At 41.6% G+C, this 25,785-nt stretch overlaps 3 protein-coding genes across 3 annotated transcripts; 1 reads left to right on the top strand and 2 right to left on the bottom strand.

The window, feature by feature from the left end:
• Positions 1 to 1,973: 1,973 nt before the first annotated feature.
• Positions 1,974 to 4,764, top strand: rxfp3.3b (relaxin family peptide receptor 3.3b). The gene has a single exon (XM_030424673.1). It carries the CDS (start codon positions 2,192 to 2,194, stop codon positions 3,389 to 3,391), a length of 1,200 nt encoding a protein of 399 aa, XP_030280533.1. The 5' UTR covers positions 1,974 to 2,191; the 3' UTR covers positions 3,392 to 4,764.
• A 5,470-nt stretch (positions 4,765 to 10,234) lies between these two features.
• On the bottom strand, positions 10,235 to 12,000 carry LOC115585972 (nuclear factor 7, brain-like). The gene is made up of 2 exons (XM_030424672.1): positions 11,825 to 12,000; positions 10,235 to 11,730 (listed from the first exon to the last, which is right to left on the bottom strand). Exon 2 carries the CDS (start codon positions 11,711 to 11,713, stop codon positions 10,325 to 10,327), a length of 1,389 nt encoding a protein of 462 aa, XP_030280532.1. The 5' UTR covers positions 11,714 to 11,730; positions 11,825 to 12,000; the 3' UTR covers positions 10,235 to 10,324.
• Positions 12,001 to 18,064: 6,064 nt separating this feature from the next.
• LOC115586199 (zinc-binding protein A33-like) lies at positions 18,065 to 19,880 on the bottom strand. The gene is made up of 2 exons (XM_030425021.1): positions 19,756 to 19,880; positions 18,065 to 19,660 (listed from the first exon to the last, which is right to left on the bottom strand). Exon 2 carries the CDS (start codon positions 19,641 to 19,643, stop codon positions 18,258 to 18,260), a length of 1,386 nt encoding a protein of 461 aa, XP_030280881.1. The 5' UTR covers positions 19,644 to 19,660; positions 19,756 to 19,880; the 3' UTR covers positions 18,065 to 18,257.
• Between the last annotated feature and the right edge of the window lie 5,905 nt (positions 19,881 to 25,785).

Genomic DNA, 25,785 nt, shown 5'->3' with positions numbered 1-25,785 from the left:
TGTCGTCTCTGTGTGGATTCATTAACTGACTGAACCTGCGTCAGGTACGTAATCCACTTATTCACTTCCTGAGGTAATACTGTTATTGCTCTATATTGATCAGGGAGTACATTCTGAGAGAAAGAGCTATTTTAAGCTCATTTTTAAACTGATTTCATATCGACGCCGATCAGTCTTCATTCTTTCTGCTGATAGAAAAGGTGAGATTCTGGATTTTTATCTGCAATATTATGTCTTTAATTTGCATTTACTCAATCTGATGTTAAGAATCTGTTGGCAGTATGTAAATCTATAAAGAGAAACAAAAATAAATTGTGTATTTGCACATTATTTGCTGTGCAGTCACATTGTGTCCTTTGTGTGGAAATATTTTCATATTCTGTGCACTGTTCTGAATAGATGGAATGGTTCTGAATCACTAGACGAGGTCCAACTTCTGCCCATTTCTGAGATGAAACGCTGCAGCAGCCTCGTGTCGCTGCGGGACAGAACGACGGATCCTCGTCCAACACGAGACTCCAAACACTGCAGATGGAACAGAAGAGCGTTTAAACTTTATGATCGCTGAAAAGAAAGTGACATCCACAACAAAGCCTTCGCCGACATTTCCCTCCATGAAAAAGGGTCAAAAACGAGAGTTACAGGACATCACAGTGGAGTTCTTCACATTGCATTCGTTGCTGCAGAGAAATTGAGATCCAGAGTGACGATAAATCCTCTTTTTAATATCAAAATTAAAAAACAATATAAATCTCTGTTCGACACCAGGTGTTAATTCCTCCAGAAGGTCCGGGCTCTGCGCTAACTGAGCAGCTCATTAATCCCAAAGAGCCTCCGTTCCTCCACTCGGAGTCTGTGGGTCCAGTTAACACACAGAAAGACAGATTATGTTCAATGTTTGCATTAAAAAATCCTCCAGAAGGCTCAAACAGCAACGACACGACCGAGAGGTGAAGATCAGTGATGAATTATCTGAGGTGAAGCAGCAGACAGCTCACAGCTACCTGTCACTCAGAGAGGCCACGCCCCCTCATTATGCATCACTTTAAGCCTCAATATGATTTAAAGCAGTGAGTTATATAAAAGTTGAAGGGATCAATTATCTCCAGAAAGCAGCTGTGAACATGTTTAATTCTGCTGGACAGTTTAAAGAGGTCACATGATGCAACATTTCCAGTTCATAATTTTATTTGGGGGTCCTGGTAGAAAAAGTTTAAATGCTTTAATTAAAAAAAAAACCAACAACAACATTATTTTTAACAGTTCATCGCTGCAGCATCACTTTCACACTGTGTCTTTAATGCTCAGTTTTAGCCACAGAGTGAGACATCTGGCCTCCTTTCAGTCTTTGGTGTGAGCTACATTAAGCACATTACGGTCAGGATGTAGCCAATCAGAGGCAGAGTAGGGCGGGTTGTACCGAGCAAGGTAGTGTGATCTAAAATAACACAAATGTATGTCTGCTGACTGACTGGAGTGCTTTCACGTTGCAGACGTTTTGCAGATGTTAGAAAATGTTTCAAACCCCCCAAAAGCAGAATCTGTCCTCTTTAACTGGAGCTCTGATGGGATTAACTTGCTTGTAGCGCCTCCAGTGGCCGTCAGAGGAAGTGCAGAGAGCCAAACAGCACCAGGATCTGTGTGATGGCAGGGCAGACTGACTGGTGTCCCCTGACCAGCTGCACTGTGCTGAAGTTTCTGTAATGTGTTTACAGATGTTTGTTCTCTTTACAGATGTTTGTTCTGTGTGTGTGTGCACAGGGGGCGTGTCTCTGTACAGAGACCTCTGTTTTAGATCCTCTGTTGTAAACCTTCTATTTCAGCTTACTGTCCTATTTATGAACTTGTTTTAATGTTTCTTGTTGTCTCTCTACTTGTTTTTAATGTCTTGTAATGTCATGTTGTGGTGGAGGTGGAGGTGGAGGGTGGTGGAGGGGGGACGTGGATCTCTGGAGCCGGCCCTGCCTTCTTGTCCTCTGCTGTAGTTGCGTCTTGAAACGACACGCCTGTCCCCCGTCGGGCACGCGCCTCCTCGGGCACCAGCAGAGTATAAAGTGAGGTGCGCGCGCACGGGGCTCAGCAGTGAACCGGTGACCGGCGGCGGTGAGCGCAGCTGCAGAGACCTGACCGACATGAGCTCTGCGCACCTGACCGCGCTGGAAGCTTCTTTTCTCCAGGAGCGCAGGAGGTGATGCGCTCTGGTGGACTCGGGTGGGATCTGTTACCGGAGAGGATGGAGCTGTCGAACCACAACAACACGTCCTCCTGGAACCGGTCCGCCGGACAGGACCGGTTCAGCAGCCTGGATGACATCGACGTGCCGGCGGACGGCTCCCCGACGCTGCGCATCCTCATCTCCATCGTGTACTCGGTGGTGTGCGCCGCCGGGCTGGTCGGGAACCTGCTGGTGTTCTTCCTGATGAAAGTGCGCCGGGGCAGGAAGAAACGCTCCAGCATCAACCTGTTCATCCTCAACCTGGCCGTGACGGACTTCCAGTTCGTGCTGACCCTGCCGTTCTGGGCGGTGGACACGGCTCTGGACTTCAGCTGGCCGTTTGGAAACGCCATGTGTAAGATCATCCTCTCCGTGACGGTGATGAACATGTACGCCAGCGTGTTTTTCCTCACAGCCATGAGCGTCACCAGGTACTGGTCGGTGGCCTCGGCGCTGAAGGACCGGACCCGGCGGCGCGTGTGCCCGGTGCGCTGGGTGATCGCCGGGCTGTGGGTCTCCGCCACGGTGGCCTCTCTGCCCACCGCAATCTTCTCCACGGTGAAGAGCGTGGCCGGGGAGAGGCTGTGCCTGCTGGGGTTCCCGGACGGACAGTCGTGGCTGGCGCTGTACCACCTCCAGAAGATCCTGGTGGCCTTCGTGTTCCCCATGCTGATTGTCACCGTGTGCTACCTGATGCTGCTGCGCTTCGTCCGCCTGCGCAGCATGAACAACAACCAGGTGAAGCGGAGGTCCAGGGTGACGCGCTCGGTCACCATCGTCGTCCTCTCCTTCTTCATCTGCTGGATGCCCAACCACGCCATCACCCTCTGGGGCGTGCTGGTGAAATTCAACCTGGTCAACTGGGACAGGACGTACTACATGGTGCACACGTACGTCCACCCGGTGACCGTGTGCCTGGCGCACACCAACAGCTGCCTGAACCCGGTGCTGTACTGCCTCATGCGCCGGGAGTTCCGGAAGAAGATGAAGGATCTGTTCTGGAGGATTTCCTCGCCCACCGGGACGAACACGTGCCCCCTGCGGCCGTTCTCCGGGACGGTGAGAGCGGAGCCGGACGATTCACACATCGCCATCCCGCTGAACAACGTGGAGACAGAGAACTGCAGACTGTCTGTTTTAACGGACCAGTGCGACACGGACGCGCTGCAGAGGTGAAGCAGAGGAGAGGATTCTGTGTTTCAGTCTGTCTCACTGTAAAGCTGTTCGTTAGTGCTGCCGGAGTTTCACCTTTCGTCACTGCGCTCATCATGTTGGAGAGTCATGTTCACAGGACGGCTGCGGGTCGTGTGTTAGATGTTGTTGACTTTGCATCAAATGACTTTTATACATTTTATCACAGTTTAAACGTGAGAAACATAAAAGGAGAAAAAATTACAAGCGCGCGTAAATTGCGCACCTGGAGGCGCCGTGCGTAAAACCATCCGGCTGCGCTTCTGCTTCGCCTGACCGGGATGTCACATCGCTGCGCTGCTGATTGTGTTCGGAACGTTTATTGTTCGTTACTATAAAGGAGTTCGGGCTCAGTGTGCCATCCGATGCTGCTTCGCTCTGTGTGCAGGCTGAAGGTTCAGCTGCTGCTTCAGACTCATTCTGTGAACTGTTGTGGACGTTTGTGGCTGATGTGTAAAATGTATAAGCTTAAGTCAGTGAATGTAAAAAAAAAAAAAAAAAAACTGCCAGTGCAACCTTAAAAACAATGTCTGGAGAATAAAATCATTAATTTGCGTTGTTATTGATTCACGTGTCGGTGCTGTTTCGGGTCCAGGTTCAGATCCGGGCCTCTCTGTTCTCTGTGGATCAGATTTACAGGCAGGAATGTCGGAAATGAAGTGAAGTGTTTACATGCCAGCGGCCTCTGCGTCTGTGAGATAATCCTAACAGAGTTTTATTTGAGAAGATAAATGTTTAATGTTTCTGTTGGCAGCTGAGAGGAGAATCTGTGCCTGTGTGCGTAAAAGTTCCTCTGCTCCTTCAAACAGAGCGGTTTATTATCAGACTGTTCAAGGGGACATTTTGTTTTAGATGTTGACTTTAACGTCTGTGTGTTTCCGGGACATCTGCTCCATTCTGATTGGCTCTGTCTAAATCTGTCCGGTCCAACCATGTTGCAGCATTTGAAGTGAAATTCATCCAATCAGCAGACAGAGTTTAATATGAGAGGAGCTGCTGCTGTCAGCCAATCAGGGCCCAGGGGCATAAAAGTTATACTTTTAATAAAGTTACAATAATTATTACAAATAGTAAGTACATTTTCAAACCAGTGGCTGTTTATTTTCTTAATTCATCGTTCGCTTCACAAGATGTTATGAAAGTAGTAAAGCAGTGAATCCTCAGATGAGCTGGAGTCAGTGGGTGTTTCGGTATTTCTGCTTGAAAATGTTTTAATATGTGATCGATTATCAAATCATCTGGGCGACGAATCATTTGAGCTTTAAAACTAACAAATGCAGAGTTTAATGTTTTTGTGTTGTTTTCTTCAGATGCACTGTGAGAAAATCTTAATTCTAATTAAATGTATTTTCATCTAATTAATCAGAAACGCTGCCGTGTTGTTTTCAGTCAGACTCGTTCTCTGCAGATCTGTAGAGGAGAAGAAGGTGAAGACCTCAGATCGGGAGCAAATATCTTATTAAATTCTACTGGTGGGATTTTTTTTTTATGCACTGTGGTCGGCTCGATCTATTTCTGTCCAGCAACAACAGCTTTCTGCAGCATCTGAGGTAGAAATCCTTTATTCTGCAGGTTCCCGTCTGTTAGCAGAGCTGCTGCTGTGAAGCGTCAGAGCTCAGAGTGATGAGCAGGGTCGTGTGTTTGGGTTCAGGACATAAAGTCAGTTAATTTACCAAAAGAAAGAAAAGTGATATTTTTACTGGATGAGTTCATCCACTAATGTAACTTCATCATTACCTCCTCCCCCGGTGCTGATGGAACCAGCTGCTGCGGCTGGTTAGCGTGTTAGCTTCAGGTAATATATTTTCAAATACATCAAAACTGTTATTCTCATCAATTTTCTTTGGTTGTTTTCAACAAAAAATCTTACAATTGCATCTTTAAGAAGTAGTATTGTTTTGAAGTTATTTACTCACTAATGTTATGGATTAAAGTCGACAAAGTGTAGAAGCTGCAGTTTTACAGAATTAAAGGAACAGTTCAGCCAAATATGAAGATGTGATCTCCTCCCTCCTGATGAGATAAAGTCAGGTGAAGTGTCATCGTCCACAGAAAATCCTGGAGCGACTAAAGAGAAAACAAAGACTCTGTACAGATGTTATTGACACGCTTCAAGTCAAAATCTTCACTGTAGCTGCTGAGCTAAAATCGTTAGCGCGTAGCACATCCGTAGAGGACCCATGACCTCAAAGGAGTAAATAACTTATTTTCGAATCAGTTTGTGCTCTCGGGGCTTCTGGAGACTTGGATAACAGCAGCGGTGAGATAGTGACTGAATTTTACAGCCTATGTTAAAATACTGACATTGTTTTTAGTGTCTGGGGGTGTAACACTGACGGTAAACTAATTGAGATTATTAGTTTTTCTTAATATGGAAGTCTTGATATAGCTTTAATGGAAGAAAAATCAAGCTCAGTGGTAGAACCGTGTATAATAACAGGCTGCAGGGAGTCGTTCTCTCCACATCTGTTTATGGAAATGAAGATATGACTGTTTGACTCGAGGCTCAAAACGAAGAGCGGATTTTTCTATAATTTAAACTTAATCAGATCAAAGGGACGAAGAAAGTATTTAGATTATAGCTACGAAAAAAAAAGTCCAGAGCGAACATGAATCATGTTTATGTGGGAGGCGCTGATCCAATGCAGCGAAGGGCTTCACATAAAACAGAATGGAAACCGGACAGAACACAGAGCAGCACGTAGCGCACGTTGTGTAAAGAGCCCGGCCCATAAACACTGAGGTGGACTTTGTTCCTCCTTACGAGCCTGCAGACGGCCCAGAAATAAGGAAACCAGCCGTCTGTGAAAATACAGCCATTAGCACAGAAGTGTGAGCAGATGAACACACACACACACACACACACACACACACACACACACACACACACACACAGTAGTGGGTTTAATGAGGTCAGTGGTCCCTGGCAGCCTGTGAGGGTCAGAGGGTGGAGTTACAACCTGTGTCCATTTACTTCTGTCATGTTTGCATTTACTACCAGTACTCCAAGACAGATGTAAACGGACACGTTCCCATTTATTTTGTGACATTTCAAATCCCAAGTTTTCGGCCCCTGAAGGCTGTAATGTTCATTACACCTTCACAAAGATGGTGAACTGTTCAACACACACAGGAAAACGAAGCACACACAGTTTCCTGTGAACGACCAACTCACCTGTTCACCCTGCTGCCGTCTAACCAGAGGTACAGAAGTATCCGCTGTCGTACCAACAGACTACAGAGCAGCTGTTTTACCTCCAGCTGTGAAGACAGTTATCTGTGTGGACCGAGTGGATCTGTATCTTCACCGTTTCTCCTCCTTCTGTGATCAGATGAGTCTCTGTGTTCGCTGTGATGACACTTAATGTCCTCGACAACCTCCATAGTCTCATTTAGACACACAGGCCAATTTTAACATGTGGAGACTTTAATGATGTGTTTCATGTTGCTGAGCAAAACCTGAAACTCTCTTAAATTCTGTTAACACAAGCTTATTTCAGGCAGTAACTAAAAACTCATTCAAACATACAACTTTGTGACTTCAAGACGAGGGAACCTGAAGTGCAGAAAAGCCAAATTAAATTCTGCTGCACTGTTTTCTATTTAATTAAGTTCCTGAAACCCTCAGCTGTAGCTTTTTGATTGCAATTATCAAATGTTAGCATGCTAACATGCTTAATTAAGACGATGAGCATTGTAAACTTTACACCTGCTGAACATCAGCATGTGAGCATCATCAACATGAGTGTGTTCACCTGCAGCAGCACACACAGCTGCTGGCTTCAGATGCAGCAGGGTGTGACCGGAGCTCAGCTGGTTTATCAGTTTGACCGTTGATCTCATCGTTTAGTGTCTTCAGCTCTTCCTGTCCTTGTCAGACAGTCAGACTTGATTGGCAGAGATCTTTTTCAGTGTGAGTTTTAAATGTTAGTTAGTTTCCATGAGGAGGCCGCAGGTTGAATGTTATACAGAGCAGCTTCAATGACACTTCTCTCAAAAGTCCTGGATTCACTGCTTCAATGGTGAACGTGTGTTTTCTCAGAAATTAATTTACTCACTGAGTAAACCAGATAATGTATCCAGTTCCCTGCAGACATGAACTGTGTGAGATTGAACTCTAAAGCCAAACGTACCGTCTAATTCTCAGATTAAAACTGTTTCTGGAGTGAAGTTCAGCGGATAATCAACACTAATGAGAGCAGAAATCAACATTCTGCTGAGGCCTGAGGTGACTGTCAGGCTCCATCCTCGAAACTCAAGCCTGCGACTCGATGATTAACGAAAGCAGCACAGCTCTCTTCACAGCTGGATGCAAACACAGCGAAGTTCCCTCGAGCAAGGCACTAGTTGGATGAGAGGATTCACACAGAAAGACAAATATTTTGGTGAAACACGAGGAGAGTCTGGAGGTGGAGAATTGAAGTGGTTTTAATTATCTGCTCACATGAAAACACTTTATTATAACGACCTCATTATATAATTTACTCACCAACATTACGTCCTGAATGTTTGACCCTTAAAATGTTTATTCTAAGCACAAATTAGACACCTTGTAATCTCACGTTTTTTTAAATGACATTTCCATGATAAATCTCATTTTCATTACTTCATCATTCATTCATCATTTAACAAGACGTGCAGGGAAGTTTGGTCACACACACACAAGCAAACTCTGCAACACACACATACGCAAACACACACACATATACACGTCTATGTTGCCAAAAGGGCACTACATCTCTCCACTAAGAGGGGACCTTCTGTTTCTGGTCATTTTGAAATAACAAAATAGAATAGAAAACTTCTGTTAAGGTCTTTTACCAGAATATTACCTTAAATTTGTGTTCTTGTTGTTTTTTGGGCAAAACAATTGCCAAAAGTCGATGTCTAGCTATAAAAGAGGAGACTTTCATTCACACACACTTTTTACCTCAGATTTTTGAAAATCTCAATAACAAATCTCATTTAACAATCTTCATCATTTATTCATCATTTAACAGGATGTGCAGGGAAGTTTGCTCTTTTCTTGACCGGGAACAAAGTTTGCATAAAAAATCATTAAATTGGCCGTCAGTCGTTTTACATGTTCAGATGCTGAGTGTGGATGAAACATCAAGCCTTCAGTCTGTCAAAACTGATTTGTCAACATTAATCTTTACTTTTTGTTGTAATTGTTTGTAACTTTGTTTCCATTTTCATTTGGTCTACTGTCGTTATTCATTGTTTGGTTATTTTTCTTGTTCTCTCATAATATATTTGCATTTTTGACCCTTTACAGGGTAGAGTGGGTAGAGCTGGTGGACCAGTGATTGGAAGGCCGCTGGTTCGAATCCCGGCTCCCCAGGGTGGAACTGAGCTACATGTCGAAGTATCCTTGAGCAAGATACTGAACCCTAAAATTGCTCCTGATGTGCAGTTGGCACCCTGTGGGGCGGCCTCTGCCATCAGTAAGGGTCCTGCGATGAGCTGGCGACTCATCCAGGGTGTACCCTGGCCTTCGCTCATCGAGTAGCTAGATTTGGCCCCAGTAACCCCGCAACCCCCTTGAAAAAGGGGCGATAAAGCGGTAAAAGCAGAAAGAAAACGGAATGGAACCCTTTATGAAGGGAGAAACAGCAGAGAGAGATTCAGTTCTTCAGTCAACAACATCACATGAACCCAAACTGAGACGTCCACCTTAAATATAGAACGACTCGTCCTCTCACTGAACAGACGACTGACAGCAGAGTTCAACTGATTGAGACTGAAAACACACAGAATCCAATTTCCAATGTCCAATTTCCTTGCGGGAGTCATCCCAAAAGGATCAATAAAGAGAAGAGAAGTCTAAGTCTAAGAATCAGAATTATTGTAACTTTGATTACATCAAAAGGAGAATAAAAATTTACGGTATTTTGGATCATTTAATGTAACTTAAATTTTATTGTTTGGAAACTTTATGATCTGGACTAGAACTTTAAATAATGTTTTTTGATCACAACAACGAAACACCTAGTTATTACTTGATTTGTTCATTTGTGTCCATCTTTTGTTTTCGGTTCTTCAACAACAACACACACATACACAAACACACACAAATACACGTCTACATGTCTCCACTATCTGAGAGGGAACCTTCTGTTTCATTTGGAAAAAAAAAATAGAATAGAAAAGTTTCTTTTAAGGTCTCTTACCAGAGTGTTACTTCATATGTGATCTTTAAGTCTTTTTAAAGAAATTCCCAAGAGGGGACTCGTATCCTTCAGTGATGTTTACCTATCAAAGAGCGGACTTAAAACACACACACACACACATTGAGATCAGAAACTAATCATTTTATCCATGAAAAGGTTGACAATAGAAACACAAAGCAAATTGCCAAACTAAAAAACAGAAAACTCAACATCCATGTTTTCTGAATCATGAGACAGCAGGTGAAGATTAACAGGTTGAATTATGTGATTTTAAACTCCAAAAGGTCACTGATATAATTTTTCTGTCGAAAAAAAATAGTTTTCCAAATGAAATGTCTACAGAGCTTGTAGAACGGTGCAGAATACAGTTTCTGTTTTCCTTAAAAATATTATTATGATTGTAGCTGAATGATTTTTAAATGATGATCAATAACACCTTTAAGAAAACATCATGGATACAATTATCATCTTTATTTCTTGAAGGGGAACTTTGTCAGTTTTCAACTAGCTCTGTGTAAAGACAATGTTGGTAATTTATGCAAATGAGAAATGGTAAATTCTTAATTTTGCCCAAAACCAGGACCCCAAACGTTTGCCAGCAAACTCAGATGGTACAAGTGAACACCACAGCCCTTTTACTGTTTTCACTGCTCATGTGGCATTTATTAAAAACAAATTTTGTCTTTCTACTGCAGAGAGAGAAAGTTTTGTTTAAGGGCCGTCTTTCCAGAGATTAGATACTTCTTTACCTGCTCTGTTCCACTGTCACACACACCTTCAGAGGTGATATCTTCAGTTTATCTGCAGTGGCAATGTATGGAAACATCCTCTTAGTGAAAGTGTGTGTGAAGGTGTGTAGGTGTGTGTTAGTATCAGGATCAGAGAACGACAGCTTTCCTCTGTTCCAGTCCAGATTCACTCTGATCCTCTGGAGCTTCTTCTGCACTACGAGATCACTGTCAGGAGCTGATCCTGACCGCACTGAGTATTTACCTTGGTAAAACTTTATTCTCCATGATCCAAACAGTATGCGTCCCTTCCTCTTGACAGACTCTTCCATCACACCCAGTAACCAGTCTGTACTTTCTCCAACCTCGACGTCCCAGCTGTGAGTCCCTGAGTTAAAGCCCTCAGAGCCCAGAACAAACCTAAAAGCATCAAACCTCTCTGGATTATCAGGAAGCTTCTGTCTCTCTCCTAGTCTCACACTGCTCAGATCTTCAGACAGGATGAGTTTTAGACCAGCAGTGTTTGGGTCCAGAACCACAGGAGTGTAGGAGACCATGTCCTTCATCTTGTTCCAGATGTTGAAGCTCAGGTTGCCCAGGTGTTTGGCCTGGTCTATCAGAGCTCCTGAGGGCAGCTGTGGATCCTCCAGCAGGGGGCGCTGCTGGACTCTTTCCACTGCAGCCTTGTAGTTGTGCAGGAATGAGACGTCTTCAGCTCTCAGCTCCTCCTCTGTGGCTCTGACTGTGTGTGAAAGAGCTGCTATCTCTCTGCTCAGAGCCTCCATCTTCTCCTTCATCATCTGACTCTTCTGCTCCTCTTCCTCCCTCAGTGCAGCCATCCTGGCCTCCTCTTCCTCTTCTAGAAACTGGTGCAGCTTCTTAAACTGATCCTTAATCTGCCTCTCTGTGCGTCGGGCCTGGACCTTCATGTGTTCTGCTGTCTGATCAAACTTCACTTTAACTTCTTCAAAAACCTTTAACTTGTTCTTTAAAGGCTCCAGAGTTTCCTGAAGTTTCTTCTTGTGTTGTCGTGCAGCTTCATCGATGGGTCTGAATCTGTGGTTGGTGTGTTGTTCTGAGTCTCTGCAGATGTGACACACCGGCTGCTGATGGTCCAGACAGAAGAGTTTGAGTTTCTCAGAGTGCCGACTGCAGAGATCCTCTGAAGCTCTCTGATCTCTCTCCTGTAAGAAGGTCTCACACAGGTTCTTTAACACCAGGTTTAAAGGTGGATGTCCCTTTGAAGATCTTCTCTTACAAACTGGACACTCCTGTGTTTGTCTCTCTGTCCACCAGCTCTGCAGACAGTCTTTACAGAAGCTGTGGCTACATGACAGAACGACAGGCTCTCTGAAGACATCATGACACACCGGACAGCAGAGATCCTCCTCTAACCTGGAAGCCATTTTGTCTCTGAGTGACGCTGTGAACACAGCAGACAGTACAGTCAGTCAAGCTCCACTTCCTCCTTCACTTCACTAAAGTTTACTTTCAGTTCTGGTTCTGGTCGGACTCACCTTCAGTGTGTGGAGCGTCTGCAGTGTTGTAGTTTCCTCCTCCTCTCTCCTGTAGATGAACTCACTCAGAGGACGTTGTTAGTTCAGTCTGAAGGTGGATCTGATCGTCTGTCTGTGGTTCTGTACTAAAGACACACACACACACACACACACACACACACACACACACACACACCCCAACAGACTTTTTCCTGTTTGTCTCAGGTGAGTCAGATGGGTGGGTCAGAACTCTGCTGAATGTTGTTGGTTCACATTTCACTCAGAGGAGTGTTTGACACTGAAGTGTGAACACAGCAAGTAAATCAGGTTTTAATCCTCAACATTAATCTTTACTTTTTTTTCTTTTTTTTTAACAATTTCCCCCCGGGGATTAATAATAAATAAAGTATTCTGAATCTGAATTTTTTTTTGAATTTTTAGTAGTTTTTAGTGTTTTTGTTTTCATTTAATCTACTGTCTTTATTCATTGTTTGGTTATTTTATGAAGGGAGAAACAGCAGAGAGAGATTCAGTTCTTCAGTCAACAACATCACATGAACCCAAACTGAGACGTCCACCTTAAATATAGAACGACTCGTCCTCTCACTGAACAGACGACTGAAAACACACAGAATCAGAATTGTTGTGGATTTATTACATAAAGAAACACTGTACACATATTTCGCACAATTTAAAACATGTCTTAAAGAGGTACTTTCATGCTAATTTCAGGTTCATGCTTTTATTTGGGGGTCCCAGTAAAATACATTTACATATTAAAATTTTCAAAAAACATTGTTTTTCTCATATGGTTTATGCTGCAGCATCTCTTTTCACAACGTGTCTTCAACACTCCATTTTAGTCAGAAAGTGATGCACATAAGTTTCAGAAGTAAATGCTCGACTCCAAACCAGGTATTTCAGGCAGGGTAGCAGTGTTTTCCTTTGAAGAGACAAACCCTCTTTGGTCTGGACTTTGGGCTTTTTCACTTTGCAGAATTTCGACATGCACAAAAATATTTCATAACACAATCAAGGAAAGGCAAAAGCCCCAAAAGCAGAGTATGTCCTCTTTAATATTAACATTTCATAAATAATTCATCATTGATGTTAATGTTCATAATCTGGACCAGTTTGTTAAATCTCATAATGATTGGCTGCCCAAACAGGTAGTTATTTATAATCTGATTTGTATCCAAGTCCCACAAAATGCTGGCAGTTCTTCACCACAGACAAATCAATAATTATCATCATTTCAAAAGATATTTGTTTTATTATTGAATCTATGATATTAACAACATGAGATCAAGTTTGCATCATTAAAGGTGCATTCTGTAGTTTTTTTGAAGAAATGTTAATGAGCAGACAAAGATCCTCATTGGCTGATTTTTTTGTCTGCCTAAACAAACTAAACAATCAAACTCTCTTCGTTTTCATGACTGAATAAACTGAATAAACAAACTGACCTTAAAGGACGACACAGCTCATATTGTGTTACTTTGTTTACATGTGGTGGATCCTGCATCCTTTCTAGCTTCAAACAGTGTTCTGGAACAGCTTGTTTATTCACTTATGGAAAACACATTAATCATAACCTCATTAATATTGTAAATATTAACATTCTGAGTTTGAATTTCTTCTTCAAAACTACGTTGTGCCCCCAGAGATGAATATTTTGAAGTCCATTCTGCATTTTTTGCTGAACAAGTTGTATTCCTATAATCCCTGCCAATCTTTTTAGACACATCGATACAACCGAGAGTGATCTTGTTTTGTTTACTCTCTTCCAATACAAAGACGACATGAGAGGAATTTTTCCCCATTTTATTTTCTCCACTTAAATGAATGCCGACTCACAGGAGTCTATACGATAAATATATGATACCACAGGGTTATGTAATGGCCGTCGCTTCTAGATGTTCCAGCTTTGTTCCCAAGAAATAATGTCTGCAATTAAATTCAGTATCAAAGAGGGATGCAAATTTTGAGCAATTTCTTTAATCAATAGTTGGCTGCCTTAACAATTGATTGAATATATATGATATGTTGGAAGTTTCTCATTAGAAGACAGTTTGCAGGCAACATTAGGGGCTTAAAAAAACAGATCAATTTAAAACCAAGTTACTTTATAATAGACTAAATAACAAAATAATCTGTCCCATCTGTCACAGAACCCAACAAACCCAACCAACACTGAGACTACTAAATGATGAAAATGTTATAATATCAGCTTGTAGCGAAGGACTTTTTACAATCTTTGAATTACAAACTAATTGTGTGTTAATTAGATACAATTTCTTTTTCCAGTATTTAGGATTTTATTTTGATATATTTGATAATTATTTGTAATTTGTAGCAATTTATATGTTTGTTCTGCCAAACTCAGATGTTGATAATACATGTATAATTGTTTAAATGCTTAAAACAGTTAATGGATTGATTAACAATCTTTTACATCTTTTACATGTTCTGGGGTTGCATTTGGCAACAAAATACTGCACCACAGTGACCAGAACCAGAACTCTGGACATTTCGGTGACCCCATGATCTTTCCTCTAGTGCAGGGGTGCCCAAACTTTTTGCCCTTGCAGAACCAAACTGAAACTTAATTATTAACAATGGGCCAAAAGCAACACCAGTTGTGTTGCATTATTAAAATATAAAATGCTTTGATACAGGAGCCCTGGGAGAGAAAATATTCTGACAGTCTTTTTCTCAAGTTGGAATAAAGATGGATCAGACTACTTTTGCAACAGGGGCTGCCAGAATCAACAACAAAAGAAAGTTCCTTGTTGAAGCTTCATGCAGGACATTTTTCTTAGTATTAGAAATGTTGTTGACCTGCAGCAGCCCACACTGCTGCTGGCTTCAGATCCAGCAGGGTGTGACCGGAGCTCAGCTGGTTTATCAGTTTGACTGTTGATCTCATCATTTAGTGTTTAGTGCTTTTCCTGTCCTCGTCAGACGGAGAGAATTGATTGGCAGAGATATTTTTCAGTGTAGGTTTTAAATGTTAGTTAGTTTCCATGAGGAGGCCGCAGGTTGAATGGTACAGAGCAGCTTCAATCGTGAACGTGTGTTTTCTCAGTAATTAATTCAGTCACTGAGGAAACCAGATAATGTATCCAGTGCCCTGCAGACATGAACTATGTGAGATTGGACTCTAAAGCCAAACGTACCATCTAATTCTCAGATTAAAACTGTCTCTGGAGTGAAGTTCAGCGGATAATAAACACTAATGAGAGCAGAAATTGACGTTCTGCTGAGGCCCGGGGTGACTGTCAGGCTCTATCCTCGAAACTCGAGCCTGTGACTTGATTAATAAAAAGCAGCACAGCACTCTCTTCACAGCTGGATGCAAACACAGCTGAAGTTCCCTCGAGCAAGGCACCAGTTTGATGAGAGGAATCACACAGAAAGACAAATATTTTGGTGAAACACGAGGAGAGTCTGGAGGTGGAGAACTGAAGTGGTTTTAATTATCTGCTCACATGAAAACACTTTAGTATAACTTCCTCATTATAAAATTTAATCACAAACGTTACATCCTGAATGTTTGAGGCTTAAATTATTTTTATTCTAAAAACAAATTATTTACCTTGCAATCTCGGATTAAAAAAAAAAAAAAAAATCAAATTTCAAGAATGAATCACATTTTCATTTCTTCATAATTTAACAGGATGTGCAGGGAAGTTTCGTCACACACACACACACACACACACACACACACACACACACACACTCTGCTACACACACATATACACGTCTATATGCCAATAGGGCACCACATCTCTCTGTTATCTAAGAGTGGAACCTCTGTTTCTGGTCATTTTGAAAAAACAAAAAAGACCAGTAAAACTTATTTTAAGGTCTTTTACCAGAATATTACCTCATGTGTTCTTTTAATTTTTTAAAACTTATTGCCAAGAGAGGACTTCCACACACATATACCATCACACTGAGATCAGAAACAAATTATTTTACTCATGAAAAGTTTGACAATATAAACACAAAGCAAACTGTCAAACTTGCTGTGGATGTGGCCAGGGGACTCTGTAGCGCTCCCTGCTGGAATCCCCGACTCATACATGCACATAAATTTGCGAAATTCGGCATGCATATGTATCATGGCGAGACACACAAAAAACCCATTGGACCCTCTCAGTCCAACAGGAAGTCAGCCATTTTCACCCATTTACATTCCTCGTACTTTAACAAACTCCTCCTACAGATTTCAGACCACAGACTTCACATTCACTCAGTATCATCTTCAGACCTTGGAGATTAAAAGTTATCAAAAGCTTTCGCCAGGTGAAAATTACTGCTTGTTTTCTCAACATCATACACTGCAACATGACATGCAAGTAACAGGTGAGCACGCCCTCCGACGGTGCTCCAACCCGACGTGTGTGGTTCATCGCTGCTTGCAGCTTTAATTATTAGGGCTTGAGCAGGAAAACCTGCGAGGTCCCTGTTTTTTTGTTTTTCGAATGACAGTTTTTTTAGCCTAAATTACTGCATTTTTGACTGCCTGAACATGGATGAAAATGCGATTTTATTTGGCACATTAGGTTGACGAAAATGTTATAGTCTATGGTTGTTGTGAATTTCTACCACTAAACGTTTTTGGCCTATAACTCCCATATAGTTTATCGCACATTCAAAAACCTTATATCCACATGTTTCTTGAATTGTTTTGAATTTTATGACACGGCCATTTCCACCTCTGTTTTTTTCTTGTTTTTTTTTCCTTTTCTTTTCCCCGACTCCTCCCAGGTAATTTCATCCATTTGCATGAAACTTTGCACACAGCATCTGTGGACACTCCAGTCATAAAGTTATCAAAAAAATTCAGTCAGCATAGCTTGACAAAATACAGTCTAATTATCACAACATTTTTGCTAAATGTGTTCATGGCCTGATCAGTGTTAATCGGCCAAATGGTGGCGCTTTTATTGCTAAATGATGGAAGAACAACTTAACTGCCTTCACTTTTCATTGTACATTCTGGCTTTTTCCGCCAGAGAGCAGTGCTATCTTGCTAATCGACGCCACAAAATTATAGAGGAACAACTTCTTCATTCGGATCTGGACCAAACTTCACATGTTCGATAGAAGTCATAGGCCAATATACAGTCATGGTCAAAGCGCCGCATGATGGACTCAGGAAATGACATTTAACCCCTTTCTACACAGCATCTGTGGACACTCCTGATAAAAACTTATCAAAACAATTTTGATATTCCAAACAATACTCAAGTAGTTAAATAACAACTTCCTGTACATTTTACCCAAAACAGGAAGTCTTGTATATCTCCACATTGGTGTGTCCGAATGACATGAAACTCAGGTCACTTCTTCCCCATGAGCCCCCGAGGCTCTGTGGAAAATTTGGGCCAATGACCACTAGCTGGCGCTGTTTTAATTGAAGTATTTTATATCTCGACATTGGTTGGTTGGATTAACACAAAAAGTGGTTAAATTATTGCCAATGCCCTCCAGACCATAGCTGATGATAGCTGACGAAAAGGGGACTCTATATTGCCCCCTGAATTGTTAAAAATCCAAGCCCCGCCTCCTACATGCACGTACATGAACAACATTCAGTATGTATATGTATCATCACCAGACGCACAAAAAATATTGACGTATCAAACTGTCACTCCAACAGAAAGTTGCCCCTTTTCATTCTAAGTTATGATTTCACCCCCATTTCGATGCATTTCCGTGCCTACTATTTGAACAAACTCCAACACAAACTTCAAATTCACTCAGTATCATCCTCAAACCTTGAACATGAAAATTTGTCAAAAGCTTTTGCCTACATCAAACATGGTGGGTGTCATGGTGTGGTCCAGTTACAAATTCAACATACAATTTACCGTCTACATCAAATTGTTCACACATGTGTACGATGTCGCCCTGAATACGTCCATGCATCACTACCGTGTCATATCCATAGCACCACCAACTGGACGCAGGAATTCAGACAAACATCATCCTATTTACATGACATTTATCCACATCATACACTATAACATGACATGAAACCAAAAGGTGAGCGCACCCTCCCACAGCACCACTGCCCGACAAGCGTGGAGCGAGGGCCCGTTCATCGCTGCTCGGAGCTTTAATTATGATTGTAACTGAATTATTTTAAAATGATGATCGATAACACCTTTAAGAAAACATCATGGATATAATTATCCTTTTCGTCTCTTAAGCAAGATCTTTGTCAGTTTTCAACCGGTTCTGTGTCAAAACAATGTAAACTCTCCATTTTGCCCAAAACCAAGACCCACACCTTTTTTTGCCAGCAAACTCAGATGGTGCAAGTCCTTTGACTCCATTTTCTCTGCTCATGTAGCATCAATAAAAATCAAGTTCTGTATTTCTACTGCAGAGAGAGAAAGTTTTATTTAATGGGCCGTCTTTCCAGAGATTAAATACTTCTTTACCTGCTCTGTTCCACTGTCAAACACACCTTCAGAGGTGATATCTTCAGTTTATCCACAGTGTTAAAGTATGGAAACATCCTCTCAGTGAAAGTGTGTGTGAAGGTGTGTAGGTGTGTGTTAGTATCAGGATCAGAGAACGACAGCTTTCCTCTGTTCCAGTCCAGATTCACTCTGATCCTCTGGAGCTTCTTCTGCACTACGAGAACAGTGGATGGAGCTGATGCTGACCGCACTGAGTATTTACCTTCGTATAACATTATTCTCCATAATCCAGACTGTATGCGTCCCTTCCTCTGGACAGACTCTGCTAACACACCTAGTAACCAGAATGTACTGTCTCCAAACTCGACGTCCCAGCTGTGAGTCCCTGAGTTAAAGCCCTCAGAGCCCAGGACAGACCAGTTATAATCAAACCTCTCTGGATTATCAGGAAGCTTCTGTGTCCCACCTCGTCTCAGACTGCTCAGATCTTCAGACAGGATGAGGTCTGGACCAGCAGTGTTTGGGTCCAGAACCACAGGAGTGTAGGAGACCATGTCCTTCATCTTGTTCCAGATGTTGAAGCTCAGGTTGCCCAGGTGTTTGGCCTGGTCTATCAGAGCTCCTGAGGGCAGCTGTGGATCCTCCAGCAGGGGGCGCTTCTGGACTCTTTCCACTGCAGCCTTGTACTTGTGCAGGAATGAGACGTCTTCAGCTCTCAGCTCCTCCTCTGTGGCTCTGACTGTGTGTGAAAGAGCTGCTATCTTCCTGCTCAGAGCCTCCATCTTCTCCTTCATCATCTGACTCTTCTGCTCCTCTTCCTCCCTCAGTGCAGCCATCCTGGCCTCCTCTTCCTCTTCTAGAAACTGGTGCAGCTTCTTAAACTGATCCTTAATCTGCCTCTCTGTGTGTCGGGCCTGGACCTTCATGTGTTCTGCTGTGTGATCAAACTTCACTTTAACTCGTTTAAAAACCTTTAACTTGTTCTTTAAAGGCTCCAGAGTTTCCTGAAGTTCCTTCTTGTGTTGTCGTGCAGCTTCATCGATGGGTCTGAATCTGTGGTTGGTGTGTTGTTCTGAGTCTCTGCAGACGACACACACCGGCTGCTGATGGTCCAGACAGAAGAGTTTGAGTTTCTCAGAGTGCCGACTGCAGAGATCCTCTGAAGCTCTCTGATCTCTCTCCTGTAAGAAGGTCTCACACAGGTTCTTTAACACCAGGTTTAAAGGTGGATCCATTGAAGATATTCTCTTACAAAGTGGACACTGACGTGCTTGTCTCTCTGTCCACCAGCTCTGCAGACAGTCTTTACAGAAGCTGTGGCTACATGACAGAACGACAGGCTCTCTGAAGACATCCTGACACACCGGACAGCAGAAATCCTCCTCTAACCTGGAAGCCATTTTGTCTCTGAGTGACGCTGTGAACACAGCAGACAGTACAGTCAGTCACAGCTCCATTTCCTCCTTCACTTCACTGAAGTTTACTTTGAGTTCTGGTTCTGGTCGGACTCACCTTAAATGTGCAGAGTGTCTGCAGTGTTGTAGTTTCCTCCTCCTCTCTCCTGTAGATGAACTCACTCAGAGGACGTTGTTAGTTCAGTCTGAAGGTGAATCTGATCGTCTGTTTGTCAGTCTGTGTGTCTCGTCACTGAAAAACAAACTGTTTCCTGGTTTGTCTCAAGGGAGTGTTTGAGTCCAAAGTACTGATTTATTGCTGGAAATGTAGCATGATAGTGCGGCAGGCTGCTGTCTGGGTACAATACTTGAGTCCTATCCATAGGATCTGTGTGAATCCAGACTGGAGCTGAAGAGAGCCGTCATTCTCTGAATAGCAAGACAAATCAGACATTTGTGAAACAAAGTCCAACACCAACGCTGCCTCAATTAGTGCTGGATATCACATTATTGTCTTTACATTTATTGAGGTTCATAATCGTTTTTTAGTTTTTCAAGTCCATCCTCACCTCCTCCATCACCATCTGGTACGCTGCTGCCACTGCTATGAATAAATACTTAATAATTTAAATAATTTCCCCCTGGGATTATTAAAGTATTTCTGATTCTGATTCTGATAAGAGCAGACTGCAGCGTATCATATGCTCCGCTGAGAAGGTGAATGGCTGCAACCTTCCATCCCTTCAGGACCCGCACAGCTCCAGGACTCTGAGGCATGCAGGTAGGATTGTGGCCTACCCCTCCCATCCCGATCACAGACTTTTTGACACTCTCCCCTCTGGCAGGAGGCTGCGATACCTCCCGCCACATGAACAGTTCTTCCCCTCTGCAGTTGGGATCCTTAACAAGTCCAGGGACCCCACTGACACTGACTCTTGCACTCTGGCACTCAAACCCACCACTACACTTGAATCTTTGCATTACAATAATGCAAAATTTGTAAATTTTTAATTTTTATAACTTTTAATAATCTTATATTCTATCTGCACATTCCTGTATAACTCTTCTGTCTTTACTTATCAACCATCTCACAATTTGTCTCCGTTTGTTCATATTGTATATATCATAGTCACTCTTTGTTTATTGTTTATTATCTTCAATGTATACACCTACGTTACAAAGACAAATTCTTTATTGGTGTAAAATCCTTCTTGGTAATAAATCTCTTTCTGATTCTGATTCTGAGGAAGATGGTGAACAGAACACACACAGGAAAACGAAGCACACACAGTTTCCTGTGAACGACCAACTCGCCTGTCCGTCTAACCAGAGGTACAGAAGTATCCGCTGTCGTACCAACAGACTACAGAGCAGCTGTTTTATCCCCAGCTGTGAAGAAAGTTCTCTGTGTGGACTGAGTGGATCTGTATCTTCACCGTTTCTCCTCCATCAGTGATCAGATGAGTCTCTGTGTTCGATGTGATGACTCTTAATGTCCTCAACTATGGAGGACTAAACCTGACATAAGTATAAATGAATAAATAAATAAATGAATGCATAAATGAATGCATAAATAAATACATAAATAAATACATAAATAAATGCTGAAATAAATAAATAAATGTATAAATAAATAAATGCATAAATAAATAAATGCATACATAAATACATGCATAAATGAATAAGTAAATGCTGAAATAAATGTATAAATAAAAGTATAAATAAAAGAATAAATGCTTTATTTATTTCTACATTTCTGTTTACCTACATTTATTTATTTCTGTATTTCTGTTCACCTACATTTATTTATTTCTGTATTTCTGTTCACCAACATTTATTTATTTCTGTATTTCTGTGTCCATATGTAAATGAGGAGGTAGGAGGTCCTAACCTCAGTCAAGAGCATGATTGGTTACAGGAGTGTGCTCGATGAGGGTCTACTACTTCTGCCTTACTAGCGGCGCTGATTCCTGTACACTGTACAGGAATGTTGCTGGCTACCAGCAAGCCCGCTCAGCTAACTGTTTGCTGCAGTTGTTGATATTTGTTCATGTAGCCCTGGTTTAGTAATGAATTTGACTGGCGTTCATTTTAACACCGGTTACCATCGGGTATTTTTCATTCCGCACTGCGTTCAAATGGTTACTTAAAGCCATCGTTCCGAGCCGCATACATCGTTATTAAGCTGAAGCTAAGTCAGTGTGAAAACTGTACACTGTCATACAGCCTGCTGGTCAAACAGTCTGCAGAGTATGTTGACATCCAGCCGAGCTCAGCGTGTGGTCAATCAGCTGTGGCAAATCGTGAGACGTCCAGATCAACCTGTGATACAAACACCAGTAGCGACAATAGTTCATAGGAAAGCCCAGACATGCATCTCACTCTCGATGGTAACATGTGTCAACAGTTAACCTGGACGCTACGCTCTCAGCGCTACAGCGAGCAGCCAACAGCTAAAAGCTAACAGCTAACTGCTAACAGCTAACATAAGAGCCAACAGCGGTGTCCACGCCACTCTCGAGCCGCTCGGCGTGAACAAATGCTTAATACTGTTCCACACGAGTTGTTTGAGAGTACAGAGATTCACGACAAAGATATGAGACCGACAACATGCACTTTTGGACGATTTGTGCTCTGTAGCGCTCGTCTAACAGTGGTTTGCAAGTCGCAGCCCGGCATCTCCGTGTGGATGGAAGTGTTCAAGCCACGTCAAAACGAATACACATATACATGACTTGAAGCGATGAGCAGAATGTTTTTCCTGGTTAGCGGACATGGCTGAGGACCCCTCTCTCTCCAGACAGGATTCTCAAACCACACCACCAGCACATCTGGGACCCTCGCAAGTTAAAATGAACGCCAGTTAACCTGTCACACTGGTCGAGGCCATTAAGCTAACTGGAGCTGTTTTACAACGTTACAGAGAGCGAGGCTTGGGATCAGGAATCGTTTGTTTTTGTCTGGCTCTCCGATTTGACCAATCATGTTCTTGACTGAGGTTAGGACCTCCTACCTCCTCATTTACATATGGACACAGAAATACAGAAATAAATAAATGTAGGTGAACAGAAATACAGAAATACAGAAATAAATAAATGTAGGTGAACAGAAATGTAGAAATAAATAAAAAGCATTTATTCTTTTATTTATACTTTTATTTATTTATACATTTATTTCAGCATTAATTAATTTATTCATGCATGTATTTATTTATGCATTTATTTATTTATTTCAGCATTTATTCATGTATTTATTTATGCATTTATTTATTTATTTATTTATTTATACATACTTATGTCAGGTTTAGTCCTCCATACTCAACATCCGTAGTCTCATTCAAAAAAATTGGACACACAGGCCGTTTCTAACACACGGAAGAGCTTTATAATTCACTTGTGGTGTCTTTACTGATGTGTTTCATGTTGCAAAACAAAACCTGAATCTCTTAAGTTCTGTAGTTAACACAAGCGTATTTCAGGCAGTAACTAAAAAACCCATTCGAACATAAAACCCACTGACTTCAAGACGAGGGAACCTGAAGTGCAGAAAAGCCAAATTAAATTCTTTTTTTTTTATTAAGTTCCTGAAACCCTCAGCTGTAGCTTTTTGATTGCAATTATCAAATGTTAGAATGCTAACATGCTTAATTAAGACGATGAGCATTGTAAACGTTACACCTGCTGAACATCAGCATGTGAGCATCATCAACATGAGTGTGTTAACCTGCAGCGGCACACACAGCTGCTGGCTTCAGATCCAGCAGGGAGATCTAAATGTTAGTTAGTTTCCATGAGGAGGCCGCAGGTTGAATGTCATACAGAGCAGTTTCAATGACACTTCTCTCAAAAGTCCTGGATTCACTGCTTCAATGGTGAACGTGTGTTTTCTCAGAAATTAATTTACTCACTGAGTAAACCAGATAATGTATCCAGTGCCCTGCAGACCTGAACTGTGTGAGATTGGACTCTAAAGCCAAACGTACCGTCTAATTCTCAGATTAAAACTGTTTCTGGAGTGAAGTTCAGCGGATAATCAACACTAATGAGAGCAGACATTCCATCGACATTCTGCTGAGGCCCGAGGTGACTGTCAGGCTCCATCCTCGAAACTCGAGCCTGTGACTCGATGATTAACGAAAGCAGCACAGCTCTCTTCACAGCTGGATGCAAACACAGCTGAAGTTCCCTCGAGCAAGGCACTAGTTGGATGAGAGGATTCACACAGAAAGACAAATATTTTGGTGAAACACGAGGAGAGTCTGGAGGTGGAGAACTGAAGTGGTTTAATTAACTGCTAACATGAAAACACTTTATTATAACGACCTCATCATATAATTTACTCACAAACTTTATGTCGTGAATGTTTGACCCTTAAATTGTTTCTATTGTAAGCATAAACTAATGACCTTGTAATCTCAGATTCAGAATCTCAGAATCTCTCTCTCACACACATACATAAACTTTGCAACACACACACACGTCTATATTGCCAACAGGGTACTACATCTCTCTACTATCTAAGAGGAGACCTCTATTTCTGATCATTTTGAAAAAACACAAAATAGAATAGCAAAACTTATTGAAGGTCTTTTAATACTACCTCAAATGTGTTCTTTAAATTTTAAAGGAATTACCAGGAGGGGACTCATATCATCAGGTTTTAATCCTCAACATTAATCTTAAATTTTTGTTGTAATTATCAGTAACTTTGTTTCCGTTTTCATTTCATCGACTGTCTTTATTCATTGTTTGGTTATTTTTCCTTGTTCTCTCATATTATATTTGCATTTTGACCCTTTATGAAGAGAGAAACAGCAGAGAGAGATTCAGTTCTTCAGTCAACAACATCACATCACCACAAACTGAGACGTCCACCTTAAATATAGAACGACGTCCTCTCACTGAACAGACGACTGACAGCAGAGTTCAACTGATGGAGACTGAAAACACACAGAATCAGAATCATTGTGACTTTATTACATCAAAAGGAGGAAACAAAGGTACATTTACAGTATTTAAGGTCATTTTATATATTTATTACAAATATTTAATATAATAACAAATCTTTGATTTTATTGTTTTGAAGCTTGATCTGGACAACAATGTGAAATAAAGTTTTTGGATCTGAACAATGGAACATGTAGTTATTAACAAACACACACACACACACACACACACACACGTGTATGCCAACAGGGTACTACATCGCTCCATTATCTAAGAGGGGAACTCTGTTTCTGGTCATTTTGAAGAAACAAAAATAGAATAGAACAGGGTCTTTTACCAGAATGATACTTTTTATGTGATCTTTAAATTTAAATTTAAAGAGGGGAACCTTCAGTGAGGTTTCACCTATCAAAGAGGGGACTTAAAGACACACAAAAAAACACACACACACACACACACACACACACACACAGTCGCATTGAGGTCAGAAACTAAAAGTCATTTTACTCACGAAAAGGTCGGCAATAGAAACACAAAGCAAACTGTAAAACTAAAAAGAACAAGAACATGATGAATGAACATCCATATTTTCTGAATCATGAGACAGCGGGAGGAGCAGGTAAAGATTAACAGGTTCAATTCTGTGATTTATAACTCCAAAAGGTCACTGATATAATTTTTCTGTCAAAAAAAAAACTAATATATTTTCAAAATAAAACATTTACAGAGCTCGTAGAACAGTGCAGAATGAAAGTCTCTCATTACCTTGAAAACATTTTTATGATTTTAACTGAATGATTTTAAGAAAACATTATGGCTACAATTATCCTCTTCATCTCTTGAACCGGAACAGTTTTCAACCAGCTCTGTCTCACAACCATGTTTGTAATTTATGCAAATGAACGATGGTAAACTCTCCATTTTGCCCAAAACCAGGACCCCACACTTTTTTTTGTTACCACACTCAGATTGTACCAGTGAACACCACAATCCTTTTATTGTTTTCTCTGCTCATGTAGCATCAATTTAAAACTAATTTTGTCTTTCTACTGCAGAGAGAGAGTTTTATTTAAGGGCCGTCTTTCCAGAGCTTAAATACTTCTTTACCTCTGTTTCACTGTCACACACACCTTCAGGGGTAATATCTTCAGTTTGTGTGAAGGTGTGTAGGTGTGTGTTAGTATCAGGATCAGAGAACGACA

The sequence above is a fragment of the Sparus aurata genome, chromosome 8 (genome assembly GCF_900880675.1).
Source record: "Sparus aurata chromosome 8, fSpaAur1.1, whole genome shotgun sequence".
Taxonomy (NCBI): domain Eukaryota; kingdom Metazoa; phylum Chordata; class Actinopteri; order Spariformes; family Sparidae; genus Sparus; species Sparus aurata.
The sequence above is the reverse complement of the archived record's forward strand: the minus strand, read 5'-3'. Positions and strand labels throughout refer to the sequence as shown.

Bases quoted from the DNA above. Each gene is read 5' to 3' on its own strand.
- LOC115585972 (XM_030424672.1), bottom strand. From the start codon at position 11,713: ATGGCTTCCAGGTTAGAGGAGGATCTCTGCTGTCCGGTGTGTCATGAT.
- rxfp3.3b (XM_030424673.1), top strand. From the start codon at position 2,192: ATGCGCTCTGGTGGACTCGGGTGGGATCTGTTACCGGAGAGGATGGAG.
- LOC115586199 (XM_030425021.1), bottom strand. From the start codon at position 19,643: ATGGCTTCCAGGTTAGAGGAGGATTTCTGCTGTCCGGTGTGTCAGGAT.